Raw genomic sequence first — 20632 nt, forward strand, 5'->3', positions numbered from 1 at the left:
TCTGATCAGCAGAACTTTCCAGGTGGATGGAAACATTCCATACCTTAATATGGATGGTGGGTCCATGGATGTAATTTTTTAAATCCTTGAGCTATGCCCTTGAGATTTGTGCACTTCACTGTATGAAAGTTTATCTCAACAAAAAGAGGAAGAAGAGCATAGCGACTTAGAGCTTAGGCAGCCTAGGTTCACATCCCAGATTTGTCACCTCTCAGCTGTGTGACCTTGAGCAAGTCACTTTCCCTCTCTGTGCCTTGTGAGGATTAAATGAGCTAATACACGTAGAGTGCTTAGAAGAGGGCAGAGCACAGAGTAGGTTCTCAATGAATCATTGGCACATTATCATCGCCTCCCCAGGGTCCTCTCCAATATGAGAGGACACAGATTTGGATTCTCTTCTGCTTCCCTGTTCTGATCCCAGGATCCCATCACCTGGTGAATTCAAGCTGCTGTCACTCTAACTCTTGTTGGATCTAAAACTCCATGATTTGATGTCTTCGAGATTCCATGACTCCCAAGCTCCTGTGAGGCTAAATTCCTGGGGTTTCGTGAATCACCCAGCCACGGGGGCCAGCCCAGGGGATGCCGCCCTGCCCACGCCCCTGGGCCAGAAAAGAAGCACGACACACACACCGCTTCTCTCCCCACTGATATATTTGATAATTGTCCAGAACCAGAGATGGCATCAGCCAGGGGGTAAAGGGGGAGTAAAAAAGAGCCCAGGGAGGGGGTCGAGAGGGGGCTGGGAAGCAGGGGTGAGGAGAGGGAGAGGAACAGACACACACAAAAGAGAGAGGAGAGAGGCAGGGGGCGGGTGGGGGCGAGGAGAGAAGCCAGCCAGAGGGGGTGGAGAGGGAGGGAGGCGGGAGATAACTTGAGGGGGGCGAGTTGGGGCCACGGGGAGAGAGGGCCCCTTCCCCCAGAATACAAAATGGGTGGGGACTGGAGTGGGCTGTCCTGGCCTTGTGGGGCAGGGCAGGGAAGAGACAGCGATGTGGTTGTGGTGGGGTTGAGGTCAGTAGTAGGTTTCCTTCTCCACCCAACCTGGAGAGACGAAGGAGGAAAGAGACAGAGACGAGAGAGACAGGCATGGACAGCAGCACAAAGAGAGAGACAGGGGCACGGGAAGGAACCGAAAGGGGCAGAGGCACAGGGAAAGACACGGAAAGGAGGCGACCCAGACAGACAGGGAGAGAGAAAAGAGTGGGAAAGGGGTCGGAGAGACAATGCAGAAGGGAGGAGGGCGGGGGAGACAGAGAGAGTGAGGTCAGCATCCAAGTCATCCCAGTGCCGCTCCCGCCACCCCTCCAGCTGCCCTGGTCCTGTCCCCCGGCCTCCCCGGGTACCCTAGCGGTTAGCCCCTCACCCCCGGGGTTCCTGCGTAGGATGAGTTTGCGGATCTCGTCGTAGACGAAGATGAGGAAACTGTAGGGGAAGGCACAGAACCACCAGCTGGGCCTGCAGAGACAGGAGAGCAGGAGGGCGTCAGTGTGGGGCTGTGATGGGGGACACAGAGGCAGAGTCCCAGAGGATAGGAGGGGCCGCACTGGACAGGGGGATTCTCCCTTCATTCTTCGTGCCCACAGGTGAAGGGTGCCCTGCCATGGCTGCAGGCTGGGGTCTCAGAGGACCGTGGGGCTCCTCAGAGGATCCTGGAGCAGGTGGTACCAGGGGAGGGGGCACTCACTTGAGAGGGTACATGCGAAGGGCCACGTCCATGCCAGGGCAGTAGGACAGGAAGGCAGCGAGGGCTGTCTCCTCAAACAACCCGAAGATCAGGATCTTGTTCCTGGAGGCACAGGCAGGGCTGGACCCAGAGAACCCCATCCGGCACCACCACCCCACAGAGACAGAGGCACACCCAAAGGCAGACAGAGAGAAACAGACATGGAGACACACAGAGGTGGAGACAAAAAGAGGCACAGAGGCAAAGACAGATCCAGGGAGATGGTGACACTGAAAGATAAAGGCAGAAAGACAGACAGTGACCCATAGACAGGCAAGAGTATAAAAAGATGAAGCAGATCTGGGAAGGGACCCAGGGACACCCCAGTACCCCCCAGTACCCCCTCTCCCAACACACACACACACAGAGACAGACTGAGAGAGAATCCAAGATAGATAGATGTGAAAATCAACTCAGAGGTAAAACTGAAACACACAGACAGACATATGGGCGGGACAGAGAGCAGCGCCCAGCGCCCGTGGCCCTCACTTCATGCCCTGCTGGAAAACGGAGTTCCTCCGTGTCTTGCAGATGATCAGATCAGCCCACTGGACAACCACTATGCTCACAAAGAAGGCCGTGTGGCATGTGAACTCCACCACTTTCCTCTGCTCATACGTCTGCAGGGGCGAAGACGCACATGCAGGACAGCAGTCAGTGTGACTGCAGCCTGGCCCCCACCCCAGGCCCATGTGCTCCTTGTCTGCACCCCTGCAAAGGGTTCCAGAGCAAAGCGGGGACCCTGTCCAGATGGGGTCCCCAGGGCCTCACACGTGTCTTCCTTCTGTAGCTCAGAGCCCCAGCGGAAGAGTCGGGAAATGTACAAGGGAGAAGACAGGTTAATGGTGACCTCAGCTGTGGACCAGGGACCCTGAGGGCCTCCCAAGGGGACTCCAGCTGGGCTTCGAAGGGACAGACACAGAGAAGAGGGTTGCCAGGCAGGACAGAGAGCATGGCCAGTGGACACGAGGACACAGGTAGGGAACACACATTGGCTGGGGCAAGAATGCCAGGAGGCTCCTTGTGGCCGACAAGGGTCTTGATGCCACCCCTGGGGCAGAGGGGCCATCGTAGGAAGCAGCCAGTGCATGGCTGGGACAGCTTGCCCTGGCCCAGGATGCTGTGGTCAGTGATGCTGCCTGGGAGACTCCCGGCCGTGCTGTGAGTCCCAGCCGGCCCAGCCCCACTCACCCACTGCTGCCCGTAACTGTCCTCTAGGTCATTGACGGTGCGGTCATCCCAGTTCAGCCGGATGCCCACCAGGTTGCCGGGTAAGAAGCCATTTTCTGCCAGGATCACAAAGTAGGAGAAGAAGCCACCAAGAGCCTGGATCATTCCTGGGGGAGGAGAGAAGGGAGATGCACAGAGGTTCAGGTAGTGGCCAGCAGCCAGGCCAGGGCTCCTCTGAGTCTCCTTGAGATCTGTATCCAGAGGACAATGGGCTCCGTCAGTCCTCTTGCCTGAGCATTATCCGGGGCTGGGCTCCCAGAGGGCCACCTGAGGGTGCCACCTGGTGGCGGGCACCTAGATGGGCCCCCTGGGGGCAGAAGCCTCGGGGAGGGGGCTCTCCTGGGATGGAGAACCTGGAGGCTCCCTGCCACCTGACCCAGGCCACCTGGACGTCGGGAAGTCCCTGAGGACCCGCTACGCAGGAAAGGCCTCCGCAGACCTCTGACCACCAGCACGAAGCCTCTGCTTGCTGGCACTCTCCCAATGACGGGGCTCTGCACACCTTACCTCCAGGAGGGAGGCAGGGTGGGGCTTGTTCCTGCCCTCAGAGAGCTCACACACAGGCTGTCATTCCCTTCCCATCATGGAGGGGGGTGGAGCAGTGGAGTGGCCTTCCTGGGGCCAGCCCTGATCTGCTACTGATTTCCCATGTGCTCCCCGGATGCAGCCCCAGGCCTTCCCTCCACCCGCGCCGGCCCCACCTTGGTGACCACCACCCACCTTCAGGTCACTTCTTCCAAACCTCCAAAATCCTACTTTTCACTCCACTCACTCAACACACGGGTTCTGAGTGCCCACGGTGGGCCAGGCACTGCTCCAGGCCCTGGGCATCCAGCCACAGTGAGCTGGGGTCCCCGGGTCCTCACCAATCTGCCCGTAGGCCATGCTGATGAGCCTCTCGTTGACCAGCTTGTCAGTGCGCGGGTTCCTGGGCTGTCTCTTCATGATGTCACTCTCGGCAGCCTCATACGCCAACGAGATGGCAGGGACCTGGGCAGGAAAGGCCGAGTGAGCAGGGGAAGTGGGGGACCCTGCCCTCCTGGGGCCCCGGGTGGCCAAGGCTCACCATGTCGGTGCCCAGGTCGATGCAGAGGATGGTGATGGTGCCCAGAGGCAGTGGGATGTTGGCCATGATGAACAGCAGGAAGGGCGTGATCTCAGGGATGTTGCTGGTCAGGGTGTAGGCGATGGACTTCTTCAGGTTGTCAAAGATCAGGCGGCCTGTTAGCAGGGGCAGGTTCAGACCTCAGCACCCATACAAGGGCGCCCTATTCCCTCTGCCCCTTCCCTGCCAAGTCCATGCATCCTTTCTTTCTTTTTGGGGGGAGGAGGGGAGGTAATAAAGTTTATTTATTTATTAATGGAGGTAGTGGGGATTGAACCCAGGACCTCATGCATGCTAGGTCTGCACTCTACCACTGAGCTACACTCTCCTCACCATGCATCCTTTCTAATCCATTCCCCCACTGCCCACCTTTCCACACAGACATCCAATCATGTCGCCCTTGTTCAAATGTTCTCGAAATACAACCACTTTGGAAGACTCTTTGACAGTTTCTATTAAAGTTAAACATCCCCTACCCTATAGCCTACTTCTAGGTTTACACCCAAGAGAAATGAGTGTTTTAAGTATAAGAATGTTCACCATAGCATTGGTTATAATAGCCAAAACCCAGAACTGACCCACTGGCCATCAGTAGGTAAGTAGATAAGTAAACTGTGGTCCATCCATACAACAGAATACCACTCAGCAAGCAAAAGGATGAGCTCCTGACACTCCCAACTCCACGGATGAATCTCATGGATGTTACGTTGAGTGAAAAGAGGAGCCAGACACAGAAGCATCCGTATCACATGATTCCATTTAGAAGAGGTTCAAAACTAATCGATGGTGCTGATAGTGGTTACGTCTGGGAGAGGGGATATAGACTGGAGGGGGCCTGATGAAACCCTAATGGGAGGCTGGAAACGTTCCCTATCTTGATCGGGATCTGGTGGGTGTGTGGGTGCATGTGTGTGTAAAAGGTAAAGCTGCCTGACTTATGTATGCATCTCATATCCCAGTAAAGATTCGATCAGCATAGTGTGTATAAGGTAGAAAGAAACTACAGAAGAATCCAGCCAGCCCCTCCCTCCACTTTCCCCCATGTGCGGATGGGCAGCAAGGTGTGTCATTGAGAAGGATCAGAAAGGCAGACTGCACCGTGGTACCTATGGTATGGATGGTTTGATCACCTTTGTGTAAAAATAAGGCATCTGGTTGTTCACACCTGCTATTGCCCTGCAATTTGCTGATCTCCACAAAGTACTGGGGTCTCATCCTAAAATATTTATGGGTGAGAGGATGACTTAAGTGTGTGTCAACATAATCCAGTGCGTGTATTGAGACTAAACAAGATGGTCCATGAGCTGAGAACTGTGGCAGCTGGGTGATGGTGACACAGAGTGTCACTGTGCCATTTGCTCTGCTTTTGGGTATACCTGGAGTTTCCCCTTCTGGAAGTTAAACTTTGGGGTTTTTTTTTTTCCCACTTCAGGGAGACCTTCCTTGTCCCTCCTATCTAGGCAGGACCTCTGTTCTTATCTATCATAGCACCCTGCTTGTTTTCTTTTCAGCACTTGGTATAATGTGTTCACTTGTGGAAGGCTGTCTCTCCTAGCTCTTTGAGGACAGGGACCATGTCTGCTCTGCTCACAGCTGAATCTCCAGCACCTGGCATGATGCGCAAGGTGAGCCCAATAAATGTCCGGAAGGCGTGAACGTGTGTGTCTGTGAGTATGTGCCTTGCAGACACATAGAGGATGTCTTGGGGGATAAGAAAGGGTTAACCATGTGTTCTCTGGGTCATAGGAGACAAGGCATAAGAACCTTTAATTTGACATTCTAGGCTTAGCTTTACTGTTTGAATTTTCTCTTATCATGAATTATTTTTTACACCAGGGACATTCCAAAGGGGAGCGGGAGGCTGGAGGAAAAGCACCACAGCATGCACGGTGATTACCTCTGGATGGTGACGTTATGGGCGGTTCCAATTTTCTTCTTAATGCTCTTCTACATTTTCTATCATTATCATGAATGACATTTAAAAAAAATTTTTTTGGTGGGGGGAGGTAATTAGGTTTATTTATTTATTTGTTTTTTAATGGAGGCACTGGGGATTGAACCCAGGACCTCACACATGCTAAGCACGGGCTCCACCACTTGAGCTGCACCCTGCCCCCACAAATGACCTTGATGATCAGAATAAAACTGAATATGAACAAGTCCCGGATGTGGCCACAGATGGAAGCAGTGCCCAGTGGCCCTGAGGCCCGGGCTTCCAGCAGCCCTGCCAGAGACACCAGGTCCTCACACAACAGCTCCTTCGCATGGCCTTACCTCTGCCTGCCACTCCCTTGCCTGGAAATTCCCACATGGCCCTGGGGACTTGGCACAGAGACCCAGGGCCACCTGGGGAAGTTTCCTTGGACCCTGACTCCATGATGGATGAGGGGCCTCCTCCCGCAGGACCCTCTGCTTCCCTGAGGTTACACTTACAAGTATTTTTTAAAAATGCTTCCAAGTCTGCCCTGCCCACCAGACTGGGCCTTCACTGGGTGACACAGGGGCCCAGAAGTGCATTGGCTCAGTCCTTACCCCTTGGGAGCCCCTGACCCCAAGCAGGGGAGGAAAACTGAAAAGGACAAGCTCAGGCTGTGCCAGGGGCCTGTGGGATTCCACGGTCTCCCCGCGGTGCATCCGCTGCCCCTTGCCCTTCTCTGGACTCACACAGGGTTCCCAGTCTCCAGGGCCATCGTGGCCAACTCACTCACCCTCCTCCACACCCGTGACAATGGAGGCAAAGTTGTCATCCAGCAAAATCATGTCTGCAGCCTGTTTGGAGACGTCAGAGCCGGCAATGCCCATGGCCACCCCAATGTCCGCCTTCTTTAGGGCTGGGGAGTCGTTCACGCCATCCCCAGTCACAGCCACGATGGCTCCCTGGAGGGAGAGAGGGTGAGGATGACACCCACAGGCCTGGCCCCCCGCCCCCTCCTCCTCAAGGACCCAGGAGTCCAGGCGTCCTGCCCCCTCCCTTGAGGGACCCCAGCCCGAGCCCACCTGTCTCTGACAGCCTTCCACAATGATGAGCTTCTGCTGAGGGGAAGTGCGGGCAAAGACGATCTCAGTGTGGTTCTGCAGGATCTCGTCGATTTGCTCAGAGGTGAAGTCCTTGAGGTCAGTGCCGTGGATCACACAGGCCTTGGCGTCCCTGGGAAGAGCAGAGAGTGGTCAGGACATGTGGGGTGTGGTGCAGCGATGCTTGATGGACAGACTCACAGACAGGAGAGGCAGAGCACCAGGCTCTGAGAGGGAGACAGAGGCTCTGGGGGCGGTCAGAGACCAAGGGAAACGGGAGGAGAGGGGCTGCAGTAGGAGGGATGGAGGGCAGACCTCAGGAAGAACTTTGGGACAGTGGATTTAGAGGAACAGAGATATGCAGACAATTAGGAAATGGAGACAGACACAGAGAGAGGCAGGAAGATGGGAAAACTAAGGAAGTCAGAACAGAAATGAGACAAAGACATAAAAGACAGACTGGAAGACAGAAGGATGGACACAGAAATACAGGATCTCATAGAATCCTCTCAAGTGGGAATTGCTTGCAGCTCATCTTAGAGAGGAAGAAACTGAGGCTCAGGGAGGCTAAATGACTCACCCAAGGTCACACAGCACATATGTGGCTAGGCTGGGATGCAAACCTACACCTTGCTAACCCCACGCGGTACAACACCAGCTGCCCATCCTCACAATGGAAGAGGAATAGGACCCAGGTGCTGAGTCAGCAGAGGAGGCCCAGGAGGAGGGGGAGCTGCAGTCCCAGAGGGACCTGAGCCGGGCGGGAAGGGCTCACCGGGGGTTGACCTGGCTGACGGGAATGTTGAGCCGGGCTGCGATGTCTTCCACAGTCTCATTGCCCTCGGAGATGATGCCCACGCCCTTGGCAATGGCCTTTGCGGTGATGGGGTGATCACCCGTGACCATGATAACCTGCGGGCATCACGGGGAAACGGTCCAGCCTCACCACTGGCCCCTGGGGCCCTGGCCCTGCCTCCCCAGCTGCCCTGGGCCACACCTTGATGCCTGCGCTGCGGCATTTGCCCACAGCATCAGGGACGGCCGCCCGGGGAGGGTCGATCATGGACATGAGGCCCACGAAGCAGAGGTTGTCGGTGGTGAAGTTCACGTCATCGCAGTCGAAGGCAAAGCCCTTAGGGAACTGCTCCTCGGGCAGGTAGTAATGGCAGAAACCTGGTGCAGGGATGGGGGGCACGGGGGCTCCAGCCTCAGTCCTCCCTGCCTCCCACCCACAGCTCCTGGTCCCAGCAGTCAGGCTCCTCAGTTGGTCGGACAGTCAGTCAACACTCATTTCCAAAAGATGCCTTCCTCTCTCATTCACTCATTCATGGTGCATCCTGGGAGGCCCTATTCTGAGCCAGGCTCTGGGCAGTATCACATCCCTCCTTACCCTCAAGGGGTCCCCAGAGCTAGTCAGGCCCCTGCCCTAACTCAGCACCCCTCCAACCACAGTGCGCACCAAGCACACGCTCGCCCAGGCCACCGAGCTCAAGGTAGGCATTCTGGAAGGCCTCCTTCATCTCCTCATCCAGTGGTTGCTCCTTGCCCTGCAGCAGGATGGTGGAGCAGCGGTCCAGGATGCGCTCAGGGGCACCCTTCATCACCAGCAGGTACCGGTTGTCATTGGGGTCCTCGGTCTCGTGAATGGAGAGCTGTAGACAGAGCAGAGGGCAGAGGTGACTGAGCCTCAAAGGGACCTGGAGGCTGCTCACACCCAGGTGGGGGAGAGGACCCCCCTATCGCCCTGCCCAGACAGACCGTGCCAGGACAGACCACTGCTGTGCTTCCTCAGAGGGCACTGCCGAAATCTCTCTACCCAAGAGATCGTTATCTGTTTCTCCAACTGTCTCGTAGAGATCTCTGCTCATCCCTGCCCGTTTCTATCTCTCTGTCTCACAGATATCTCTGCCCCTCTGAGTCTCTCTCACAGAAATCTCAGGGATCCTTAGGATATGTGCCTCTCTCTTTGCCTTGCCTGACAACCTCTCATCCCGCATCTGACCCATCACCGAATCTGGTCAGCTCGCCTCTGAAGTACCCAGATTCTGACCTCTTCTCACCTCCCCTGCCCCTCGTCTGGCCACCACCATCTCTCCCATGAAATATCACAGCAGCCTGCACACTGAATCTCTGCCCTTCCCTCCCCACAGCCGCCAGGAGGATCTTTTAAAATACGAAAGTCAGTGAAAAATGGTGCAGCCACTTTGGAAAACAGTCTAACAGTCCCCCAAAAGATTAAATGTAGAGTTATCATATAAGCCAACAATTCCCTGGTATCCACTCAAGAGACATGCAAACTATGTCCACACAAAAACTTGCAGGCCAGTGTTCACAGAGGCATTATTCATCACAGCCGAAAGGTGCGAATAACCCAAAGGTCCATCGGCAGATAATAGATAATCAGAATGTGGAATAGCCACACGATGCAATGTTATTCAGCCATAAAAAGGAATGAAGCTTTGATCCACGCTACAACATGGTGGAAACTTGAAAACATGATGCTAAGTGAGTAGCCAGACAACAGAAGGTCACATGCTGTACGATTCCATTTGTATGAAATGTCCAGAATAGGAAAATGTGGAGAGACAGGAAGTAGACTGTGGTTGCCTAGGGCTGGGGGAGATGGGGGAGGAAGGAAAACAATAGCCAAGGAGAGTGAGGTTGCTTTTTGAGGTGATGAAAGTGTCCTAAAACTGACTGTATAGATGATTGTACTGTGAACATACTAAGTGTTGGATTACACACTTTAAGTGGGTGATCTGTGGTATGTGAACTGTATCTCCAATAAAGCTGTTTTTTAAAAAATGTGTCAGGTTCCAGCTCTCCTCTGCTCCATGGCTCATGTCCCCTTCAGGGTCACACCCAAGTCATTTCCACAGCCCAAAGCCCACAAGACCCAATGGGACCTGGCCCAGCACCCATTGCTTTTGCCTCCCACCATGCTCCCTGGCTCCACATTCCCTGGCTATTGTTCAGATACAACACATTCCTGCCTCAGGACCTTTGCACATACAGTGGCTACTGCCCCCCAGACACCTGCAGGGCTCCCTCCCTCAGCATGATGACTGGCTGACATATTCCAAATTTCCTCATGTCCTCATGCCTTTGTCATTGTCTGTCTCCTTGCACTTGAGTGCAAGTTCCATGAGAGGAGGGACTGCACTGTTTCCCTCACTGCTGTGTGTATTCCCAGCACCTGAAACAGGTGCCTCTGATGCATGGTGGCTCCTCAAAAACATATTTGTTGAATGAATGAGTGAGATCTCAGGCTGGTTCCCACGCTGCTGCAGGAAGATCTTTACTCCTCTGCCTCCCACGCCAACAGAGACCTTGCTCTCGCTCCTGGGTGTGTTCCTCTCCCAACTCAGTGGATACTATTATTCCCATTTTACAGATGGGGTAACTGAGGCTATAGGAAAATTAGTAACTTGCCCAAAGCAGGAGGGCAGTGGGCAGAGCTGATTGCTTTAGGGGCATCATACGGAAAGTGAGTCCAGGCCGGCTCTCCTGGAGAGACCAGGGTACCTGATATTTGTTGGTGGAGTTGAAGGGAATCTCGGCCACTTTCTTATTGCGTTCACGCATGAGTTTCACGGAGCCGGAGGACAGCTCGATGCACTTGAGCAGGGCAGACTCGGAGGCATCCCCGGCCACATCCCTCTGGGAGGAGAGAGGGCTGTCAGAGCAGAGCCACACAGAGCAGACAGGGGCGGGGCTGAGGTGAGTGGGAGGCTGGACCCACCTTGAGCACAGGGATGTTGTCCTGACCTCCCTTGAAGACGGCACGGTTGCAGAGCCCAGCGATGTGGGACAGGGCCACCCAGGTGTGTGAGCTTTTGTCGAACGAAGTCCCTGAAGGAGGCACTAGTCAGGGCTGGGGGCCCCTGAGGGCTAGGCACCCTCGGTCTCCACCTGGGTCCCACCCTCACCTGACTGGTCCTCAGTGGTGTCAGCCTCATGGATCTGGTTGTCAAACCACATGTGGGCAACCGTCATGCGGTTCTGGGTCAAGGTCCCTGTCTTGTCAGAGCAGATGGTGGATGTGGAGCCCAGGGTCTCTACAGCCTCCAGGTTTTTCACAAGGCAGTTCTTCCGAGCCATGCGCTTGGCGGTCAGCGTCAGACACACCTGGGGTGCGTGCAAGGGTGGCAAGTCGCAGGTAGAGCTGAGTAGCAAGGTCAGACCAGCAACACAACTGCCCAGCCCAGAGAGAATCCTGGGCAAAGAATGGGGTGTTGCCCAGCAATTCTACCCAAGGTACAGACCCACAGCAATGGGCTCAGATGCACACCAGAGAAATACACTACAGTGTTCATAGCAGTAACGTTCAGTAACAACCCAAATGTTCACTAACAGCAGAAGGGACAGTTAAACTGTGGAATAAAAGATGGAATACAATGAAAAAGAACAAGCGCCTGCTGCCTACAACTGCATGGGTAAAGGTCAGAAACATAACGTTCAGCAAAAGAGAGCCAGGAACAAGAGTTCCTGCTGAATGATTCCACCAATGTGAAGTACAACAGCTACGCTGTTAGGAGCCAGGCTATTCTAGGGGTAAGCCTTGGGCTGGGGGTAGGGGCTGAATGAGGTCTTGAGGGGGCTTCTGGGGAATTCGATTTGGGTTGTGTTCAGTGGGCTCTGACTCATGAGGCTGTACGTTCACATCTGCAACCATTGTGTGTATAGTTCATATCAGTAAAAGGCCTTTGACACGGAGTAGCTTTGAATGTGCTAGTATAGAAAACTTTGCAGGACATGTTAAGTGAAAGAATCAAGTCACAGACTAGAATTCCTAGGATGATCCCTTCTATGTACCCTGAAAATGTTTACTACACACACAGCCATATGCCCACCTCTGCCGGGAGCAGTGCGGAGAGCCCACTTCCGGAGGCCGGGCTGGTGGCTGGGCAGCGGGTCGGGACTGTTATTTTATTACCTATTTTAATGTACTATTTTAATGCGTTCTTTAGACTTTTTACCACGAAGTGGGCATCTTAATTTTGTAAGTTAACTTCAAAAGTGATAGGATGAAAAAAGAATAAGAAAACGAATATATGTATGTTCATGTATGACTGAAGCATTGTGCTGTACACCAGAAATTGACACACTGTAAACTGACTATACTTCAATTGAAAAATATATCTATATATACAAAAAAAGTGATAGAATGGTTAGTCCTTTCTGACTGGCAGTGTTCTCAAGATTTTTGTTTGTTTTGTTAATGAGGCTGTTTGAGTCCCAGGACCCTCCTCATTCAACATCTGGGAGGCTCGGCCCTCGATGCCCAAGTTGCAGTCAAGATCGTTGCCATGGGGAGGGGGGTAGGGTATTGTTCAAGCAGTAGAGCATGTGCTTAGCATGCACGAGGTCCTGGGTTCAATCCCCAGTACCTCCTCTAAAAATAAATAAATAAATAAATAAACCTAATTACCTCCTCCCACCAAAAAAAAAAAAAAAAAAAAAGATCATTGCCATTGCCATCCCAGCCCCCTCCTCCCTCAGACCCAGAGGTCCGGGCCTTACAGTGACAGTGGCCAGCAGGCCCTCTGGGACATTGGCCACGATGATGCCGATAAGGAAGATGACAGCCTCAAGCCAAGTGTATCCAAGAATGAGAGAGAGGATGAAGAAGGAGACACCCAGGAAGACGGCCACGCCGGTGATGAGCTGGATGAAGTGCTCGATCTCAATGGCGATGGGCGTCTTGCCCACCTCCAGCCCTGAAGCCAGGGTGGCAATGCGGCCCATGACGGTGCGGTCACCTGTGGCCACCACCACGCCCCGAGCCGTGCCTGTGGGGACAGAGGGGACAGGGCTGAGGCTTGGCGAGGTTCAGAGGGACCATGAGCCCCTAATGCATGTGCCTCTGTCTGTACCAGCTCAGCCCCACCTGGGTGCCCGCACTGCCCCCCGCCTCACCTTCCACACAGTTGGTGGAAAAGAAGGTGATGTTCCGAGTCTCCAAAGGGTTGTCATGTGTGCAGTCGGGGGAGCGGGTCTGGGGCTCTGATTCGCCGGTCAGGGAGGAGTTGTCCACCTGGAGTGCACAGGAGGCAGGGATCAGCCCCCGGTCTGGGGTCAAAGGGCATTTCTCCAGAGGAGATTTCAAGATTTTTGTATGTTTGTTTTGTTAATGAGGCTGAAGCCTGTGTCCCTGGAGATCACAGCTAGAAGTCGTGGTTCCTGGTGTCTGGAAGGACAGAGGTTGGGCTCCTGAAGGTGGGGAGGGTACACGGCTTCTTGCCAAGGTCTAAAGTACCTGTGGGTCTGAGGGAGGAGGGGCTGGAGGTCAGGGGTACTGGATCTGAGGGAGGAGGGGGCCTGGACTCCTGGGCCCTGGGGGAGGAAAGGCTTGGGGTCTAAACTCCTGGGCCATTCCAGAAAGGGCAGAGCTGGCTCCCAAGCCCCAGGCCCACCTTGCAGCCATGGGCTGAGATGATGCGCAGGTCAGCTGGGACTCGGTCTCCGCCCTTGATCTCCACCAGGTCCCCAACCACCACCTCCTCAGCGTTCACCTGCATCTTCTCACCTTCCCGGATCACCAAGGCTTGCTGGGGGAGGGATGAAGAAGAGTCACCTCCCTGACTCCCTCTACCTGGGTTCATTTGGCATGGCCTTACCCACCTGTCAGCCCCCACCTGGTCCCTTCCTGGGCACCCCTCACCTGGGGAACCATGTTCTTGAAGGATTCCATGATCTTGGAGCTTTTGGCTTCCTGGTAGTAGGAAAAGCAGCCGGTGATGATGACCACAGCCGCCAGCACGATGCCCAGGTACAGCTGTCGGGAGACATGGCATCACAGCCTGCCCTGGAGCAACTCCCCACCAGCCCCACCCCAAGATCTGTGGAAGCTGGGAAGGAAGTTTTGAGTCATTTCTGTGTCTGACCTCAGGTTGTATCCATTGGAGGGTCTGTGTGTCTGTCTGCCTGTGCATGCTTGAGTCCCTCTTTCAGAACATAAGTATGTTTGAGCCTCTGGGTCTGTCCATCTCTATTTTGTAGGTCTGTCTGTCTGTCTTTCTACCTGTGTTAGAGAATCTGAGTGTATGCTATTGTCTGTCCATGTGTCTGTCTGTGTTAAGGTCAGTATGCCTGTCTGTATGTCTGCATGTCTGGGTTTAAATGTGTGGGACTATTTGTGTTGGAGTCTCTGTATGTGGATCTTTGTCTCTGTCTCTGTTGGTCTGCGTAAGTCTGAGACTCTAGGTCTGTCTGTTTGCCTGTTTGGGTTTTTTTTTTAATTGAAGTATAGTTGATTTACAATGTTGTGTTAGTTTCAGGTGTATAGCAAAGTGATTCAGATATATATATATTCTTTTTTAGATTTGTTTCCAATAGCGTGTTTAGTTAATTTCTGAGAATACTGCCTATGCTTGATTCTCATGTCTCTCTGTCTGTCACCAGGTTATGCCTGTAACTCTGTGTGTGTTTGAGTTCCTGTGTCTGTCTGTCAGTCAGTGTTTGTCTGTGCCTGTGTGTCTGAATTAGGCTGCCATGTTTAAACCTGTGTGCAAGTGTGACTGTCTGCATTGACTCTTTGCACTAGTGTGTACATGCGCATGTGTGTGTGTGCACACGAGGATCTCCATGTAGTCAGAATGTGGGTCTGGGTTTATGGGCATGGCGTGTGTTGAGACGGTGTGTGTACCCTGTGTTGGGTGGATGGGTCCTGACGGATCAGCAGGTGGGTGTGCTTGGGTGTCTGTGTGGGCCCACTCATTCTTTGGGTATCCTTCAGGCCATGACCATCCCCAAGGCCACTGAGGTCACACAGCTTTGGGATGGAGCTCCAGCTCATACTTTCTACTGTGTGACCTTGGACAAATTACTTGGCCTTTCTGAGCCCCAGGTTTTCCTCATACTTTCTCTGGTTCTCTCACTGGGTGATTGTGAAAGTTAGATGAGAAAAAGTTGGAGATTGGGTTGGAAGGGTCTAAAGAGATGGGGAGAAATGGGGCGTGCGTAAGTGTCCCTAAATGTACGAGCCCTTGCTCAGGGTAGGGCACTCACATTGTCCCCAGAGGGATCGTCCTCGGTGCCTGCCTGGATGCCGTAGGCCAGGAAGCAGAGGATGGCCCCGATCCACAGCAGGATTGAGAAGCCGCCAAAGAGCTGGCGGCAGAACTTGACCCACTCCGGGGTGGTCGGTGGCGGTGTGAGCGCGTTAGGCCCGTCGCGGGCCAGGATCTCCTGGGCTTTGCTGTGGGTCAGACCCTGGGGGACACAGGACTCACACAGAACCCTCCTGGAGCAACCCTGGTGCCCCAACACTTCATGAGCACCCCCAGGCACCCAGGAGTCACGGCTTCTTGTTCCCTACTCCCTCGGACCCAGGAGTCTCAGCACAGCACCCAGCCCCCTGCTCCCTCAAACCCTCCTCCCTGGCGCCCGGCCGCACCTGCACACAGTCCGTGTTGTATTTCCGGCAGACCTCTTCCACTGACATCTTGTGCTCTGTCTGAGGAACAGGAGTTTGAGGGGATCAGGTGAGTGCCCTGGAGGCCTGGCAGGGGCGGGTGGGGCCTGCTCTGGGAGGGCACGCGGGTGCAGGGAGCGGGACTTACCATCGCCACCTCCTTTTTGAGGTCATCCAGGTCCCGGCGGTCTTTGGTGCCCTTGTTCTTCTTGGGCGAGCCCTTGTCATCTTTCTTGTCCTGCGAGGTGGCGACACGATAGCTGTCAGAGCCACCAGACTGCGGGCGAGAAGGAGTTACGAGGGGACACCGGCCCTGTGTGCCTGTCTGTGCAGATGTGACTCTGGCCAGGGGCTGACTCTGGGACTCAGTCTGTCTCTGCCCTGTGTCTCTGGGCTTCCCTCTGGCTCTGGGTGTCTCTCAGAACTCCCAAGTCTCATCTCTTCCCTTTGGCCTCCTCGTCTCTGGCTCTGTGTATCTCTCGGTCTCTGTCCCTGAGGGTCTCTGGATCTGTCTGTGCCTCTCTCTCTCTGTGGGTCTCTCCCTTTCAGTCTCTGTGTCTTTTTATCTGTGTGTCTCTTTCTGTCTCCTTCCCTCTCTCCCTGGGCCTGCCCCACCTCCATGAGTGTCTGTCTCTCACTGTGTCTGTCTGTCTTTCTCTCCATGTATCTTTTTTTGCTGTCTGTCTCTCTCTCTGGATCTGCCTCTCCAGGTCTCTGTGCCTCTCTGCCTTATTCTATTTTGGTTCTCTCAGTCTCCTTCTACCTCTTATCTCTCCATCTCTGCATCTGTGTGTATCTCTGTCTCTGTGGCTGTTTCACTGATCTCTCCCTCCCTCACCATTTTGTGTTGTCTGTCTTTCTCTCTGTCTGAGTCTCTCTGCGTGTATCTCTCTATAATTTTATCTCCCTCTGATCTCTGGTTCTTTATGTTTTCTGTCTCATACAATATCTGTCTTTATCTCTTGAACTCTCCCCGAGTCTGGCTGAATCTGTCTCTCTGGGTTCTCTCTGGGTTCCTATCTCTTTCCAAGTTGGTGTGTTGGGATCTCAAACTGTCTCCAAGTGTCAATATTTTCTGTCTCTATGTCTTTCTCCATCCTTATCTCTGCTTCTCCGGCACTGTGTCTCTGTCTTCATTTCTCAAGCTTCCTCCTTCTCTGTAATGCTTGGTGTGTCTCTCCTTACCTGTCTCTCCTGCTTCAATCATCTCTCACAGTCTCGCTCTGCCATCTTCCTCTCTATCCCTGTCTCTCTCTCTCTGAGTCCATCTCAGCATCTCTGTCCTCTGTTCCAGCTCCAGGTCTCCCCATATGCCACTCTCCTGGTCTTTTCTGTCTGGCTCTTTTCCCCAACCCCATGGATGTCTCTGTCTCTCAAAGGACCCAGAAAATCTTGGGAGACTTCACTGGCTTGGCAGAAAGGAAGGGGAAAGGGCGCTCCAGATGTTAGTCACAGTTGGGAAAACAGTCCAGGAGGCAGCCTGCTGTGCACAGGGATGGTAGTCCGGCTGGATATGCAGTCAGTCTTGAGGGTCTGGATTGACAAACTGTGGGCCTTAGTCTCTCTCCTGGGAGTCGGTGGGAGCCATGAGTAGGTTTGAACAGGGGGTGGGCATAGTTAGGTCTCTGGAGGACAGACTAGGAGCTGGCTGGGATTTGGGGTGCAGTAGAGCAAGAGGCAGAGCCCGTGGCTTGAAGTGGATGTAGTGTGAGGGGGAGTGATTGAAGTTCCAGTTTGGGGGCCTGGGCAGATGGGGAGTCAGTGTCCTTGGAGACTGGCAGGAAGGGTGGGGCGAGGCCGGGTGCTGGTAGAGGGCTGCTGACAGATCCTACGGGCCCAGGGCCAAACTGGGATCCCAGGCTCAGCACAGCTCAGTGCTAATCCCCTCGTGACCTTGTAGAGGGCTGAGCTGCCTGCTGTCTGCCCCCAGACCCAGAGGCTGAGCCTGGGGGCTACTGCAGCCTGGAGGCCTGCGAGCCCCTAAGAAGGTTTCATGGGGTGGGAGGGAGGCTTGGCCCTGCGCCAGCCCTGCAGCAGCACTGCGTCTGACATGGAAACACAGAGTTTTGGGGGACAGGGAGGACACTCCTCCACCCCTTGCCCCAGGAGGGGTCTCAGACTCCACAAAGTAGACCCAAGGATGGAGAGTGGAGATATAACGTGATGGGGTCAAGTTAAAGAAATGAGGGGGAAGGCAGGAGAGGAGAGAAATGGAGGCCTGGCAGAAGTTGGTGAGAAAACCAGCTGCCCACCCCTGAAACCCAGGGAAGGCTGGGGAGCTGATGCTTGGGTCCCCGTGAGGCCTAGGGCTGGGGACTCAAGATTCCTGGGTCTGAGGGAGGAGGGGCTGGGATACCCCAGCCCCTGGCAGGCGAGCCTTGGCTCCCGCTTGCCCTTGCCATGACCAGACTCCCTTGGGGGCGGGCTTCCATCTGTTGGAGGGGGAGCTGAGGCTTTCCCAGTCAAGGCAGGAGGCCCAGATGGGTGCACTGCGGGGCGGGAGCACCTCCGAGGGTGGGGGACACGCCTGTCTCGCTGCAGCCTGCCTCTGCAGCTCCTCGCCATTTTCCATGCTGTCTGCCTCCCCTGACGCCCGCCAGCTCATGCAGCCTCTGCACCTCAGCCAGCCTCTCCCTCCCCCTTTCAAGGTGTCTGAGGCCTCAGCTCAGCATCTCTCCCTAGACCTCCTCTTTTTCCCCCCTGCTCCCTCTTGCTATCATTCAGGACACCTCTGGTTGTCTCTGGATAGGAAACATCTGTCCTTGGGTCTCTTTACCTTAGCCTCGGTTTCTCTCTTTGTCTCTCCATGTTTATGTCTCCCTCATGTCTCTCTTTATCTTTCCATGTCTCTCCGCCCGTGTCTGTCTCTCTTTGTCTATGTCTCTTTCAGAGCATCTCTCTGTCTCTGCCCATTTCCCCTTTCTATGTCTCTGCCTCTCAGTCTCTGCCTCCCATGTTTAAAGCGACTCACTTCTCCTGTCCCCATGTCTTTTCCTAAGACCCCCCTCCTTTCTTCTCTAAGTCACTTAGCCCCAGTCCTCTCCTCCAATCTGCCCACGGCTTCCCCTCCATTTTCACTTACCTGGAAGCCATCACTGTTTCCCACCTCCCCCTTCTCTCTCCCTGTCCTCTCCCCACCCAATTCTTCTTCCCCTCCCCCCTTGCCCACCCCAATCCACAGATCTGTAGCCCCATCCCCCACCTCCATCCCTGGGCTCATCAGCCTTCATCCGCCATTTTTCTCCCCACCCCTCATATTTCCTCTTCATTAGCCTCACCCATCCAGACCCTCTCTCTGTCTTCATCCCACCCCTCCCAGCCCACTCCCCTCCTTCCCAACCCCTTATGGCCCCGCCCCAGACACTCAGGGAGGAATCCAGGGCTGCAGCGGGGGTCAGGTGGTCAGCCAGGGAAGGAGGCGGCATCTGCTGGAGAGACTCACAGACAGACAAGGACACACGGACACGGAGGCAAGGGCATAGCCAGGCATGCACAACACCACCCTCCCCCAGCTGCACACACACGCATTTGCACACGTACACCCTCAGCCAGGCACTCAGTCTCCCTGCTATATGGCTCTCCTGCTCCTCCCAGCACCCCATATCTGCCCCCCCCAGATTAGGGGCTAGACACACACGGCAGCCCCAGGCTGCTCCACACTGCAGAACCCTCCCCATCCAGGCAGGCCTGGAAGGAGAAAGAGAGGTCATCTAGTGCTCACCCCATAGTCTGGACTTGTCCCCACCTGGCTAGGGAAGCAGACAGGCTTCAACACCTCCAAACACAAACACCAGCTTTCAGACACACCTAGACATGGTTGTGGGCACTCAGACACAACCCAGGCCACACAATCGTAGGCAAACGGTGCTGCAGTGCTTGACAGCCAGGAGCTCACACACACACACACACACACACACGCACACATACGACTGAGCAGGCAACCGCACTAGGTCAGGCAGATATGCTGAGGGCCGGTCCGTGCCCCGCGGATCCCGCACACAAAGGACATACCAACATGCGCCACAGACCCCCGCTGACCCAGGCGGGGCCCCGGGGACACATTCAACCAGAGACACACCACACGGACAGGCCGGGTCAGCCGGCTCCCAGGGTCCTGCACCGGGGTCCCGGAGAGCAGGGGTCCCAGAGCCCCCGCCCCCCACAGATACCCAATGTCACTGGACCCACAGTGTCACACACACGCATCTCTTGGCCGGCCCGAGCACCTACCCCCATCTTGGCGGCTCCAGGGGACAGGGGCGGGCGGGCGGGCGGGGCAGGGGCCGGGACAGGGGCCTCAGGGAGGGCTCAGGCGCGGGCTCGGGCTGGGGGCCTCTGCAGCGCCCGCGCCTTGGTCCGAGGGTCCGTCCGGCCGTCAGCCCTACCGCACAGAGTCTGCGGTGGCCGCCGCCTCCGCCTCCTCATATGCCCGCGCCCGCGGGGGGGCCGGAGCCGGCCAATCAGGGGCGCCGTCGCCCTGATGGATGGCCCACGGCCCCGCCCCCGGTACTGCAGCTGTCCTCCCCGCCCCCTAGCCTCCGCAAAGTGGAGGCGCCGCGGAGAAAGGGGAGCGCTGCGGGAGGCGGAGATCCCCGAGACCTCCGCAATGAGGGGCCTGGAGACCCCCGCAGTGTGGGGCGTCGCCTCCAAGGAGAGAGCGCTGAGGGTGGGAGGGCCCTGGAAGTTCCCTCATTGTGGGGGTATGCCACCAGATAGATGGGTGCGCGGTGGAAAGTGGACACCAGGTGGGAGGAAAGCCCCTTAAACTACAGCAATTAGGCAGGGGGCCAGAGCACCTCCCTCTGCAGTGAGGCAGGGGGAACCCTGAAGACTGGGGTGGGGGGTGCTGTTCAGGAGACACAAGAGACAAGGAAGACCCCACAATGAGCAGGGATGCTGCAGAGGGGAGAGGATCCCTGAGGCCCCCACACTGTGTGTCCTCCACACACATTATGGCCAACGAGACACAACTGCACAGGTACCCAAGAGACACATCACAGCCAGAGGATCTCACCAAGCATCACACTCACACACGACCAGTACCCAGGTAGCACAGATGCTGCAGACACACACATACACCACTTCATCACACACCACCAATTGCACAATCACATTCCATCACACACACACACACACACAC

General features: G+C 55.2%; 1 protein-coding gene across 2 annotated transcripts; it reads right to left on the minus strand.

The window, feature by feature from the left end:
• Positions 1-646: 646 nt before the first annotated feature.
• Positions 647-19749, minus strand: ATP1A3 (ATPase Na+/K+ transporting subunit alpha 3). 2 transcript variants are annotated; one of them, XM_010946744.2, is made up of 23 exons: positions 19723-19749; positions 15641-15730; positions 15475-15534; positions 15087-15290; positions 13741-13854; positions 13493-13627; positions 12996-13113; positions 12600-12868; positions 11006-11204; positions 10819-10928; positions 10602-10736; positions 8536-8728; positions 8074-8249; positions 7852-7988; positions 7059-7209; positions 6770-6938; positions 4023-4177; positions 3823-3946; positions 2918-3063; positions 2216-2346; positions 1688-1789; positions 1367-1458; positions 647-1044 (listed from the first exon to the last, which is right to left on the minus strand). In XM_010946744.2, the coding sequence occupies exons 1-23, from the start codon at positions 19726-19728 to the stop codon at positions 1016-1018; spliced, it is 3045 nt and encodes a 1014-aa protein (XP_010945046.1). In that variant the 5' UTR covers positions 19729-19749; the 3' UTR covers positions 647-1015. The 2 variants fall into 2 exon arrangements, with proteins under 2 accessions (XP_010945046.1, XP_074225628.1); XM_074369527.1 differs by lacking the exon at positions 19723-19749 and having other exon boundaries at positions 15641-15762.
• Positions 19750-20632: the final 883 nt, after the last annotated feature.

The sequence above is a fragment of the Camelus bactrianus genome, chromosome 9, assembly GCF_048773025.1.
Source record: "Camelus bactrianus isolate YW-2024 breed Bactrian camel chromosome 9, ASM4877302v1, whole genome shotgun sequence".
In the NCBI taxonomy this organism is placed as follows: Eukaryota; Metazoa; Chordata; class Mammalia; order Artiodactyla; family Camelidae; genus Camelus; species Camelus bactrianus.